At 43.5% G+C, this 13993-nt stretch overlaps 1 protein-coding gene across 1 annotated transcript in view; it reads left to right on the forward strand.

Moving 5' to 3' along the window:
• Nucleotides 1-13713, forward strand: part of LOC311144616 (zinc finger MIZ domain-containing protein 2-like) — a 92327-nt gene extending 78614 nt beyond the window's left edge. The window contains exons 17-19 of the mRNA XM_084180654.1: nt 181-347; nt 8928-9137; nt 13549-13713. Coding sequence (XP_084036780.1) covers nt 181-347; nt 8928-9137; nt 13549-13656 — 485 coding nt within the window. The 3' untranslated portion in view covers nt 13657-13713. The remainder of the gene's footprint in view (nt 1-180; nt 348-8927; nt 9138-13548) is intronic.
• Nucleotides 13714-13993: the final 280 nt, after the last annotated feature.

The following is a 13993-nucleotide window of genomic DNA, read 5'->3' on the forward strand; positions in this document are numbered from 1 at the left end:
GCTAAAGCATTACTCTTATTATTTACAAGTTGCAATTAAAGTATTGGATAGTCAAGAATTAGAAATAGCTGAATTAGCAAATGCTCTCTTTGCAAAAAAACAAACTTTCTTGTCATGTAAATTGATAGTAAACATTTTGGAGTAACAAGAGTGTCTGTGTCTCTGTCTCTTTCTGTCCAGGATCGGGATACCCTAACCAGCATGGGTTCTCAGTCTTCCCAAATGCCCCTGGCACCCCTAATGTTGGGGAGTTCTCCTCGGGACGACTCCCCCTCTCCTACCAGGCTGACCTGCCAAGTGGACTCCTCACTCCAGACAAGCCCTTGGGACATACCATGTCATCCCAGGTACTTACAGTGCGTTCAGAAAGTATTCATACCTCTTGAATTATTCCACATTTTGTTACAGCCTGAATTCAAAATGGATTAAATAAATAAAAAATCTCACGCATCAACACACAATACCCAATAATGACAAAGTGAAAACATGTTTTTAGATTTTTTTGCAAATTTATTGAAAATGAAATACAAAAATATCTCATTTACATAAGTATTCACGCCCCTGAGTCAATACATGTTAGAATCACCTGTGGCAGCGATTAAAGCTGTGAGTCTTTCTGGCTAAGTCTTAAAAGATTTGCACACCTGGATTGTACAATATTTGCCCATTGGTTGTTAATCATTGCTAGACAACCATTTTCAAGTCTCACCATAGATTTTCAAGCAGATTTAAGTCAAAACTGTAACTCGGCCACTCAGGAACATTCACTGTCTTCTTGGTTAGCAACTGCAGTATAGATTTGACCTTGTGTTTTAGGTTATTGTCCTGCTGAAAGGTGAATTCATCTCCCAGTGTCTGGTGGGAAGCAAACTGAACCAGGTTTTTCTCTAGGATTTTGCCTGTGCTTAGCTCAATTCCGTTTCTTTTTTTATCCTGAAAAAATCTAAAGTCCTTAATGATTACAAGCATACCCGTGATGCATCCCACCATTAAGCTTGAAAATATGGAGAGTGGTACAGTGGTCAGTAATGTGTTGTATTGGATTTGCCCCAAACATAACACTTTGTATTCAGGACAAAAAGTGAATTGCTTTCACACATGTTTTGTGGTATTACTTTAGTGCCTTGTTGCAAACAGGACGCATGTTTTGGAATATTTTTTATTCTGTACAGGCTTCCTTCTTTTTACTCTGTCAATTAGGTTAGTATTGTGGAGTAACTACAATATTTTTGTTCCATCCTCAGTTTTCTCCTATCACAGCCATTAAACTTTGTAACTGTTTTAAAGTCACCATTGGCCTCATTTCTAAGCGGTTTCCTTCCTCTCCAGCAACTGAGTTAGGAAGGACGCCTGTATCTTTGTAGTGACTGGGTGTATTGATACACCATCCAAAGTGTAATTAATAACTTCACCATGCTAAAAGGGATATTCATTGTCTGCTTTTTTTTTACCCATCTACCAATAGGTCCCCTTCTTTGCGAGGCATTGAAAAACCTCCTTGGTCTTTGTGGTTGAATCTGTTTTTGAAATTCTCCGCTCGACTGAGGGACCTTACAGATTATTATATGTGTGGGGTACAGAGATGAGGTAGGTGTGACTTGTTAAGCACATTTTTACTCCTGAATGTATTTAGGCTTGCCATAACAAAGGGGTTGAATACTTATTGACTCATGACATACAGAACTTGTTTTTGCGTGGATTCCACAACGCGGTTAGCTTTTAACAGCTAGGACCGCTATTTCTTGTCCCGGAATCCCGCTTAAGAGACAGGTTGAAGCCTGCTTGACAGAGACACTAAGCTGCTAGCCATCAGGCTAACGAAGTTGGTACCAGATGAGTTCTGCAATGGAGCCCTCTTTGTCTGGAGAACTAAATGAACGGTTCCAGCGCTGTACGAGCTGTATCTATTACACTTTGTTTCGGGACAAACCGGGTCACTCTGAGTTCCAATGCGGAAATTGTTTACTTGCCAAGGATTATAGGCTTGAGGTGGCTTCCTTGATCACGCAGGTCGCCAGCCTACGTAAGAAACTGGGGAAAACGAGGAGTGGAATGTTGACATTTTCTACGCCGGTGGCTGGACGGCGTTCGCGCTTGTTGGATGCATCGCCGCCTTGTCGTTTGTTGTTATCTGACTGGCCGGTTTTGGCCGGAGTTCCTTCATCGAAGGAGCACAGCATGAGGAGAAAGGCAATCAACGGTAGTCTCATGTCACAAGCCATGGAAGCCGAAGACAGCGACCTCCCGCAAAGCAGTCTACACTCCCAACGAGAGCCCCGGAGCGGATACAAACAATGAATAGTTTCGCCGTCCTGGAGCCTGATCTTCCTGCACCTTCATCGCTGGGGGTGCCTGTGTCTGCGGCCGCAGTGCCTACTACTATGATTTCAAAGTCGACGTCAGCAACCTTCCGTTCCTGCTCTGGATCGAGCAGGGCTTCTCCATCTGTCGGAGGCCTGCATCCTGTGAAGCGTGGGAGTGGGCGGATTTCCTCGTCCTTCTCACCAGCCATGTTTTTGGGCAGCTCCATGGTAAGAAATGTGACCATTCCTGGTGGAAAAACAATGTCCTATCCCGGACCTCGAGTAAATGACATTACTAAGCTGCTCCCGAATGTGCTACGTCAGGACATGGAAATCGATTCTATCGTAGTCCATGTGGGTTTTAATGACATTATGAAGGGCAGCTCTGAACAGTTGAAACTGGATTTTAAAGAACTGATTGACTCTCTGCTAGACACTAACAAAAAACCCATCATATCTGGCCCTGCGCCCTCTCTGAATCGTGGCATTGAACGATTTAGCAGGATTCTTGCTCTTCATAACTGGCTACGTGATTATTGCAGCTCAATGGGTGTAACTTTTGTTGACAATTTCGATACCTTTTGGAAACAAAACACGTTTTATAAGGAGGATGGGATCCACCTAAATCATTTGGGATCCTGGATCCTTTCACAGCATTATAAGGCTGCGTTGAGACAATGACTTAGCAATGACCCAAGCCCAGCTCAGCTAATCCCTACCATTGTGACGCAGAATTGTCAAAATGCTTCAGCAAATGTACATTACATCAGTGACGTCGGTAGATATAAGTAACCTAATTTATGTCGGTCTAACTGCCCTGAATGCCTCTGCTGATCATACAGCTATTGTGTGCTGTAATCATGTGCCTAAGAACCAGATTTATGCTATTAGCACTGAAACGGTGTGCCCGAGGAGGCAGTCCACTGTGTGCAGCTCACCCTGCACTAACATAAAGAACATGAGCACATCTGCTGCTGCTAAGCTTCCCAGTAAAGCAATAAAAACAAGTAAGCATCCCAGAAGAAAAGTGCTGAAAATAGCCCACATTAACATATGTAGCTTAAGAAGGTTCATGAAATCAATAATTTGCTAGTAACAGATGACATTCATATTCTGAATATCTCTGAAACTCACTTAGATAATACCTTTGATGATACAGTGGTAGCAATACAAGGTTATAACATTTACAGAAAATATAGAAATGCCAATGGTGGAGGTGTTGCTGTTTATATTCAGAACCACATTCCTGTGAAGATTAGAGGATCTCATGTTAAATACTGTTAAAGTAATATGGCTACAGGTTAATCTGCCTCACCTAAAGCCAATTCTGGTGGGAAGCTGCTATGGACCACCAAGTGCTAACAGTCAGTATCTGGATAACTTGTGAAATGCTTGATAATGTATGTGATATCAATAGAGAGGTAAACTTTCAGGGTGATTTTAAATATTGACTGGCTTTCATCAGGCTGCCCACTCAAGAGAAAGCTTCAAACTGTATCCAGTGCCTGCAACCTGGTTCAGGTTATCAATCATCCTACCAGTGTGGTTACAAACAGTACAGGAATTAAATCATCAACATGTATTGATTATATCTTTACTAATGCTGCAGATATTTGTTTGAAAGCAGTATCCAAATTCATTGGATGTAGGAGCCATATCTAGGAAAACCAAAGTTCCAAAGGCTGGGCCTAATATTGTGTATAAGAGGTCATACAATACGTTTTGTAGTGATTCCTATGTTGTTGATGTAAAGAATATATGTTGGTTCATGGTGTGTAATGAGGAGCAAACAGACACTGCACTTGAGACATTTATGAAATTGCTTATTCCAGTTACTAATAAGCATGCACCCATTAAGAAAATGACTGTAAAAACTGTTAAATCCCCGTGGATTGATGAGGAATTGAAAATGTGTATGGTTTAGAGGGATGAGGCAAAAGGAATGGCAAATAAGTCTGGCTGCACAACCGATTGGCAAACGTATTGCAAATTGAGAAATCATGTGACTAAACTGAATACAAATAAGAAGAAACAACACTATGAAACAAGGATAAATGACATAAAGAATGATAGTAAAAAGGTTTGGAGCACCTTAAATGAAATTTTTGGAAAAAAGGCAAACTCAGCTCCATCATTCATTGAATCAGATGGCTCATTCATCACAGAACCAACTGATATTGCCAACTACTTTAATCATGTTTTCATTGGCAAGATTAGCAAATTTAGGCATGACATGCCAGCAACAATTGCTGACACTACACATCCAAGTACAGTGAGGGAAAAAAGTATTTGATCCCCTGCTGATTTTGTATGTTTGCCCACTGACAAAGACATAATAAATAATAATAAATAAATATGCCATTTAGCAGACGCTTTTATCCAAAGCGACTTACAGTCATGCGTGCATACATTTTTGTGTATGGGTGGTCCCGGGGATCGAACCCACTACCTTGGCGTTACAAGCGCCGTGCTCTACCAGTTGAGCTACATGATCAGTCTATCATTTTAATGGTAGGTTTATTTGAACAGTGAGAGACAGAATAACAACAACAAAAATCCAGAAAAACGCATGTCAAAAATGTTATAAATTGATTTGCATTTTAATGAGGGAAATAAGTGTTTGACCCCTCTGCAAAACATGACTTAGTACTTGGTGGCAAAACCCTTGTTGGCAATCACAGAGGTCAGACGTTTCTTGTAGTTGGCCACCAGGTTTGCACACATCTCAGGAGGGATTTTGTCCCACTCCTCTTTGCAGATCTTCTCCAAGTCATTAAGGTTTCGAGGCTGACGTTTGGCAACTCAAACCTTCAGCTCCCTCCACAGATGTTCTATGGAATTAAGGTCTGGAGACTGTCTAGGCCACTCCAGGACGTTAATGTTCTTCTTCTTGAGCCACTCCTTTGTTGCCTTGACCGTGTGTTTTGGGTCATTGTCATACTGGAATACCCATCCACGACCCATTTTCAATGCCCTGGCTGAGGGAAGGAGGTTCTCACCCAAGATTTGACGGCACATGGCCCCGTCCATCGTCCCTTTGATGCGGTGAAGATGTCCTGTCCCCTTAGCAGAAAAACACCCCCAAAGCATAATGTTTCCACCTCCATGTTTAACAGTGGGGATGGTGTTCTTGGGGTCATAGGCAGCATTCCTCCTCCTCCAAACACGGCGAGTTGAGTTTATGCCAAAGAGCTCGATTTTGCTCTCATCTGACCACAACACTTTCACCCCGTTCTCCTCTGAATCATTCAGATGTTCATTGGCAAACTTCAGACGGGCCTGTATATGTGCTTTCTTAAGCAGGGGGACCTTGCGGGCGCTGCAGGATTTCAGTCCTTCACGGTGTAGTGTGTTACCAATTGTTTTCTTGGTGACTATGGTCCCAGCTGCCTTGAGATCATTGACAAGATCCTCCCGTGTAGTTCTGGGCTGATTCCTCACCGTTCTCATGATCATTGCAACTCCACGAGGTGAGATCTTGCATTGAGCCCCAGGCCGAGGGAGATTGACAGTTCTTTTGTGTTTCTTCCATTTGCGAATAATCGCGCCAACTGTTGTCACCTTCTCACCAAGCTGCTTGGCGATGGTCTTGTAGCCCATTCCAGCTTTGTGTAGGTCTACAATCTTGTCCCTGACATCCTTGGAGAGCTCTTTGGTCTTGGCCATGGTGGAGAGTTTGGAATCTGATTGATTGATTGCTTCTGTGGACAGGTGTCTTTTATACAGGTAACAAGCTGATATAAGAAGCACTCCCTTTAAGAGTGTGCTCCTAATCTCAGCTCGTTACCTGTATAAAAGACACCTGGAAGCCAGAAATATTTCTGATTGAGAGGGGGTCGAATACTTATTTCCCTCATTCAAATGCAAATCAATTTATAACATTTTTGACATGCGTTTTTCTGGATTTTTTTGTTATTATTCTGTCTCTCACTGTTCAAATAAACCTACCATTACAATTATAGACTGATCATTTCTTTGTCAGTGGGCAAACGTACAAAATCAGCAGGGGATCAAATACTTTTTTCCCTCACTGTATATCTGACCAAATTCTGAAAGAAAAGCATTGTAATTTAGAATTCCGTAAAGTGAAAAAATTATTGTTGTCTATTAACAATGACAAGCCACCGGGATCTGACAACTTCGATAGAAAATTGCTGAGGATAATAGCGGAAGATATTGCCACTCCTATTTGCCATATTTTCAATTTAAGCCTACTAGAATGTAGCTTCCCCAGGCTTGGAGGGAAGCTAAAGTCATTCCGTTACCTAAGAATAGTAAAGCCCCCTTTACTGGCTCAAATAGCCAACCAATTAGCCTGTTACCAACCCTTAGTAAACTATTGGAAAAAAAGTGTATTTGACCAGATACAATGCTATTTTACTGTAAACAAAGTGACAGCAAACTTTCATCATGCTTATAGAGAAGGACATTCAACAAGCACAACACTTACACAAATGACTGATGATTGGCTGAGAGAAATTGATGATAAAAAGATTGTGGGGGCCGTTTTGTTAGATTTCAGTGCGGCTTTTGACATTATCGATCGTAGTCTGCTGCTGGAAAAACGTATGTGTTATGGCTTTACACCCCCTGCTATAATGTGGATAAAGAGTTACTTGTCTAACAGAACACAGAGGAGGGTGTTCTTTAATGGAAGCCTCTCAAACATAATCCAGGTAGAATCAGCAATTCCCCATGGCAGCTGTCTAGGCCCCCTTGCTTTTTTCCATCTTTCCATCTTTGAGTAAAGCCAGTGTGTCTATATATGTGGATGACTCAACATTATACACGTCAGCTACTACAGCAACTGAAATAACTGCAACACTTAACAAAGTGTTGCAGTTAGTTTTGGAATGGGTGGCAAGGAATACGTTAGTCCTGAATATTTCCAAAACTAAAAGCATTGTATTTGGGTCAAGTCATTCACTAAACCCTAAACCTCAACTACATCTCGTAATGAATCATGTGGAAATTGTGCAAGTTGAGGTGACTAAACTGCTGTGTGTAACCCTGGATTGTAGACTGTCATGGTCAAAGCATATTGATACAACAGTAGCTAAGATGGGGAAAAGTATGTCCATAATTAAGCGCTGCTCTGCCTTCTTAACAACACTATCAACAAGGCAGGTCCTACAGGCCCTAGTTTTGTCGCACCTAGACTATTGTTCAGTAATGTGGTCAGGTGCCACAAAGAGGGACTTGGGAAAAATGCAGTTGGCTCAAAACAGGGCAGCACGGCTGGCCCTTAAAAGTACACGGAGACCTAACATTAATGACATGCATGTTAGTCTCTCCTGGCTCAGCGTGGAAGAGAGATTGACTTCATTACTGCTTGTTTTTGTAAGAGGTGTTGACAAGCTGAATTTACCGAACTGTCTGTCTGGAATACTGCCACACAGCTCGTACACCCATGCATACCCCACAAGACATGCCACCAGAGGTTTCTTCACAGTCCCCAAGTCCAGAACAGACTATGGGAGGCGCACAGTACTACATAGAGCCATGACTACATGGAACTCTATACCACATCAGGTAACTGATGCAAGCAGTAGAATCAGATTTTAAAAAAAACAGGTAAAAATACACCTTATGGAACAACGGGGACTGTGAAGAGACACACACAAGTCTATAGACACATGCATACGCACACATTGTGATATTGTTGTATGGTGGTATTAAACATTTTGTATTGTAGATATGTAGTGGTGTAATAATGTCACATGATGTACTGTTTTATATTTTGTTTTATATGTAATATAAGTGTTTTAATATGTTTGGACCCCAGGAAGAGTGGCTGCTGCCTTGGCAGCAGCTAATGGGGATCCCTAATAAATACAAATACAAATAAATACATTTCAGCTTTTCATTTGTAATTAATTTGTAAAATAATTCAAAAAAGATAATTCCACTTTGACATTATGGGGTATTATGTGTAGGCCAGTGACAAAAAAATCTCAATTTTAAATATAGTCTGTAACACAACAAAATGTGGAAAAGGCACTGTACCTCTACGCTGCTGAGTGATTTGTCCTTACTGTTCTCAATGGTCTGCAGCCTTGATGAACGAATCCACCCCATTCCTGAAAATAATCATGTTTGTGCATTATCGTTCAATTGTCATGTAGCCAGCTAAGTGACAAAGTTGATGTCCCCTTGTTCGTTAAGAGAACAAACTATGGAGTGTTGTTCTATTCATGTTTTAGACTTGGTCTTTCTCTTTTGTATGTGCAACCTGGTTTACTTATCAGTGTTATTATAATGACGTGTCTCATCATAAGTTATCCATAAAATTCATAATGTCATCTGAATGAAAGAACCATATAAAGTTGACCAAATTGTTTGATAAAGTTGAACTATAAGCAATATCTCAAGGTTAAGTGTGGGTAAAGATGGTATAATTTATTGCTTTGTTGTCTTGACCCTTCTACAAATCACAGGTGCCATCAAAGTCATAAAGTATGTAAAGAATTGATGATGAGTTCTAATTGAAAGGAGCGTGACACTTTGGAATAGTAGTTGAATTTGAGTTGAATTGGATTGTTAAATTTAAGCATAATAGACGTCGATATGGCACAGACGTGTATTACAGGAGCTAATATTCCTGTTACCCTCTTTTCAAATCAGATTCCCCATTCGGGCTGCATGGACTCCTCCCACAGTTCTCTCCAACAGCAACAGAAGCATCCAGGCCTCGATAGCAACTCTCACCTCAGGGGACCAGGAGCACCAATGATGCAGCCTCGCAATCCCTCCCAAAACACCAGACTACACACAGAACGCTCCTTTGGGTTAGGGGGTTCCGCTGGCTCTGAGGTGCCAGAGCCTTCCTTAGATGTGAGTAGCAACATCTTAATTCACTTAATTCACTCTCTTTATTAAAGGGATACTTTGGTATTTTGGCAATGAGGCCCTTTATCCACTTCCCCAGAGTCAGATTAACTTGTGGATACCATTTTTATGTATCTGTGTCCAGTATGAAGGAAGTTAGAAGTACTGTATACCGAACAAAAATATAAACGCAACATGTAACAATTTCAATGATTTTACTGAGTTACAGTTCATATAAGGAAATCAGTCCATTTAAATGAATTCATTATGCCCTAATATATGGATTTCACATGACTGGGCAGGGGCGCAGCCATGGGTGGGCCTGGTAGGGTATAGGCCCACCCACTAGGGAGCCAGGCCCACCCACTGGGGAGCCAGGCCCAGCCAATCAGAATACGTTTTTCCCCACAAAAGGGCTTTATTACAGACAGAAATACTCCTCAGTTTCATCAGCAGTCCAGGTGGCTTGTCTCAGACGATCCTGCAGGCGAAGAAGCCGGATGTGGGCTGGCGTGGTTACACGTGGCCGTGCATGTGTGCCAAATTCTAGGTTTTAGGAGAGTGCACAACAACAAAAAACTTATAATAAAAGGTCCTGAGCTATAGGCAGTTAGATTTGGGTATGTCATTTTAGGCAAAAATTGGAAAAAAAGGGTCCGATCCTTAAGAGGTTAATGCTTCAATCTATGGCTAGAGGACTCCTGATATCTCCAGGAGTGATAACTAGAACTTTTTTTTGTCTTTATCTGTTGTGGTCTAGTACTGTCTTTTTGCTAGCTAGGGCCATCTACTTTAAGTGCTGCCTGTCTTCCCAGTAGCCTACTTGGTGTGTGAACTGCTGACTGCTCATCATTTGCAGATAGTTGTTGACACATCAACCAGGATCAAAGGGCAGGGCAATTTGTGACTTGTTTTGGTAATCAGTGGCTGTATTGAGGGTGAGTGGTTTCACCTCACCTAGGCAATCAGCAATTAGTACAGGGAGGTGTGCACTCCACCTCTGCTAGGCAATTGTTAGTTATTCAGTCTCCCTGGTTTCTCAGCGGCAGCTGTAAGTGGCGGTCGTGTCAGTGGTGGTTTTGTCGCAAAACTAAGACCGTCGCCGAAGCAAAGACGGTTCTGCCGAGTTGTTCTGCAGAGTTATTTGAGGAAGGCTCTTTTGTAGTTTTGGCAACTGTGTGTGTTTTCTATACCTGTTCGCACCTCACCCTGTAGGCTTTACAGATGCTCCCCACCCCTTGGCTGCAACCCTGCCAATTTAGTGTACCCTGCGCGCACAACCCATGTGGAATTCCGGGACTATGGCAACGTTTGGAACTGCCGATCTGCGGTGAAGAATGCTGAGTTCATCTCAGCCTATGCTGCCATTCAGTCTCTTTACCTTTTGGCCCTGATGGAGACTTGGATCACCCCAGAGAACACTGCTACTCCAGCTGCTCTTTCTTCATCTGACTATGTTTTCTCTCATAGTCTGAGAGCATCTGGTCATCACAGTGGTGGCACAGGTCTACTCATTTCTCCTAAGTGGAGATTTTCTATTTTCTCCCGCTCTCACCTGTCCATCTCCTCATTTGAATTCCATGCTGTCACTGTCACTTGTCCACTCAAGCTTAACATTATTGTCATCTATCGTCCACCAGGTGCCCTTGGAGAGTTCCTCAATGAGCTTGACACCTTGATAAGCTAATTTCCTGATGATGGCTCCACCGCTCTTCGTACTTGGCGACTTCAACCTCCCGACGTCTGCCTTCGATTAATTTCTTTCCAACTCTCTCTTTCCCCTCCGTGCCCTCCAACTCACAAGGCAGGCAATACGCTTGCCCTCATCTTTACTAGAGGCTGCTCGCTTACTAATCGCAATGCAACCCCCCTCCAGGTCTCTGATCACTACTTTGTTTCCTTTTCTGTCTCCCTTTCCTCCAACCATAACCAATCAGCCCCTACCTAGATTGTCATGCGCTGTCGCAATCTTTGCTCTCTCTCTCCCACTACTCTCTCATCTTCTATCCCATCATCTGTCCCTTCTGCTAAATCCTTCTCCCTTCTGTCTCCTGATTCTGCCTCTTCGACCCTACTCTCCTCCCTTTCCGCATCTTATGACTTGCACTGTCCCCTTTCCTCCCAGCCGGCTCGGCCCTCCCCTCCTGCTACGTAGCTGAGTGACTCTTTGCGAGCTTACAGAACAGGGCTGCGGGCAGCTGAGCAAAAATGGAGGAGAACTAAACTCCCGGAGGAGCTATCATCCTTTCACTCCCTCCTCTTTATCTTCTCTTCCTCTGTATCCGCTGCTAAAGCCACTTTCTACCACTCTAAATTTCAAGCTTCTGCCTCTAACCCTAGGAAACTCTTTTCCACCTTCTTCTCCGTCCTTAATCCTCCACCCCCTCCCTCCTCCCTCTCTGCGGACGACATTGTCAATCACTTTGAAAAAAGGTTGACGACATCCGCTTCTCATTCACTCAGCCTATTGAGTCCACTGGTCTCACTCACACAGAACTACCCTATGCTTTGACCTCTTTCTCCCCTCTCTCTCCAGATGACATCCTGCGACTAGTGAGGTCTGGCCGCCCGACAACCTGCCCACTCGACCCCATCCCCTCCTCCCTTCTCCAGACCATCTCTGGAGACCTTCTCCTATTCCTCACTTCCCTCATCAACTCATCCCTGACCACTGGCTGCATCCCCTCTGACTTCAAAATGGCCCGAGTTGTGCCCCTCCTCAAGAAACTAACAATCGACTCATCTGACGTCAGAAACTTTAGACCTGTATCCCTTCTTTATTTTCTTTCCAAAACACTTGAGCGTGCTGTCTGATCAACTTTCTTGTTATCTCTCTCAGAACTATCTTTTTGACCCTAACCAGTCAGGCTTCAAGACGGGTCACTCAAACGAGACTGCTCTTCTCTGTGTCACGGAGGCTCTCCGCACTGTCAAAGCTGACTCTCTCCTCTGTTCTCATCCTACTAGACCTTTTTGCTGACTTTGACACCGTGAACCATCAGATACTCCTGTCCACTCTCTCAAGGCTGGGCGTCTCAGGCTATGCACACTCTTGGATTGCATCCTACCTGGCAGGCCGCGCCTACCAGGTGACGTAGAGAGGATCTGTGTTTGCACCACGTACTCTCACTACTGGTGTACCCCAGGGCTCGGTTCTAGGCCCTCTCCTCTTCTCCCTATACACCAAGTCACTCGGCTCTGTCATATCCTGACATGGTCTCTCCTATCATTAATATGCGAATGACACTCAACTACTTTTCCCCTTCCTCCTTCTGACACCCAGGTGGCGACACGCATCTCTCACTACCACCTCAAGCTCAACCTCGACAAGACGGAACTGCTCTTCCACCCGGGGAAGGCCTGCCCACTCAAAGACCTCTCCATCACGGTTGACAACTCCACAGTGTCGCCCTCCCAGAGTGCAAAGAACCTTGGCGTGACCCTGGACAACATACTGTCGTTCTCTGCAAACATCAAAGCAGTGACCCGCTCCTGCAGGTTCATGCTCTACAACATCCGTAGAGTATGACCCTACCTCACACAGGAAGCGGTGCAGGTCCTAATCCAGGCACTTGTTCTCTCCCATCTGGACTACTGTAACTCGCTGTTGGCTGGGCTCCCCGCTTGTGCCATCAAACCCCTGCAATTATCCAGAACGCAGCAGCCCGCCTGGTTTTCAACCTTCCCAATTTCTCTCAGGTCAACCTGCTCCTCCGCACACACCACTGGCTTCCAGGAGAAGCTCGCATCCACTACAAGACCATGGTACTTTCCTACGGAACAGCAAGAGGAACTGCCCCTCCCTACCTTCAGGCTGTGCTCAAACCCTAAACCCTAACCTGAACACTCCGTTCTGCCACCTCAGGTCTCTTGGCCCTCCCGCAGAGTCCCTGCCCATCTTCCGAAAACATCTGAAACCCTACCTCTTCAAACAGTATCTTAAATAATCCTCCTCCTCACCTCGACCCCCCCCCAAAAAAAATAAATAACTGCACTTGCACTTGAACCCACCCCACCACCTTCTAGCTCTGACTCTACTGATAGCTACGTTATTGAGGAAAAATGTACTTTCTATGCCTGTGATATGTGGTTGTCCCACCTAGCTATCTTAAGATGAATGCCCTAACTGTAAGTTACTCTGGATAAGAGCGTCTGCTAAATGACTAAAATGTAAAATGCAAATGACTTACTTCAACAAGGAAATCTGCACACGAGTGGTCACAAACAGATGTACGTTTTATGCAGACCAAAGAACAAACTATAGCTACAAAAAAACTATAGCTACAGGCTCATATGTGAATGATAATGACTATATTTGTGTTGTGAATGATTGAGTGAGGCAAAATGTATTCATGACACAGTACTAGCTGTACCTAATCTTTTGGGATTTACAATTCTCTCTCTCTCTCCTCTGCAGTTACTTCCTGAATTGACAAATCCTGATGAGCTGCTGTTATATCTTGGCCCCCCTGATTTACCGAACAACAGCAATGATGACCTACTCTCTCTCTTTGAGAACAACTGAGTCCCGGTGCTTCTCTCCTCTCCGGTCTCCCACTGTTCCCTGCAACACATAAACTACAAAAAATAAGTATCCCAATGACAATGTGGGTATAAAAAAAATACGTATTGTAATATAAGAGCTCTCCTTGAGCCGAAAATGGGCTTCAGCAGATGGGATGTCAAGAATACTTTTGAATATGAGGAAAGTCATTATTTGATGTCCTTTGTCTGACTATGAACTTTGGTAACATATTTTGATTTATATCTTTAAACTATTGCCTCATCCATTCCCTTGTTACTACCTTTCTTGCCCAAGTGATCAAATTGTACTTAAGTGCTTCCTTATTAGAATCACATTC

Source organism: Coregonus lavaretus, assembly GCF_964263955.1.
Source record: "Coregonus lavaretus genome assembly, chromosome: 17".
Taxonomy (NCBI): domain Eukaryota; kingdom Metazoa; phylum Chordata; class Actinopteri; order Salmoniformes; family Salmonidae; genus Coregonus; species Coregonus lavaretus.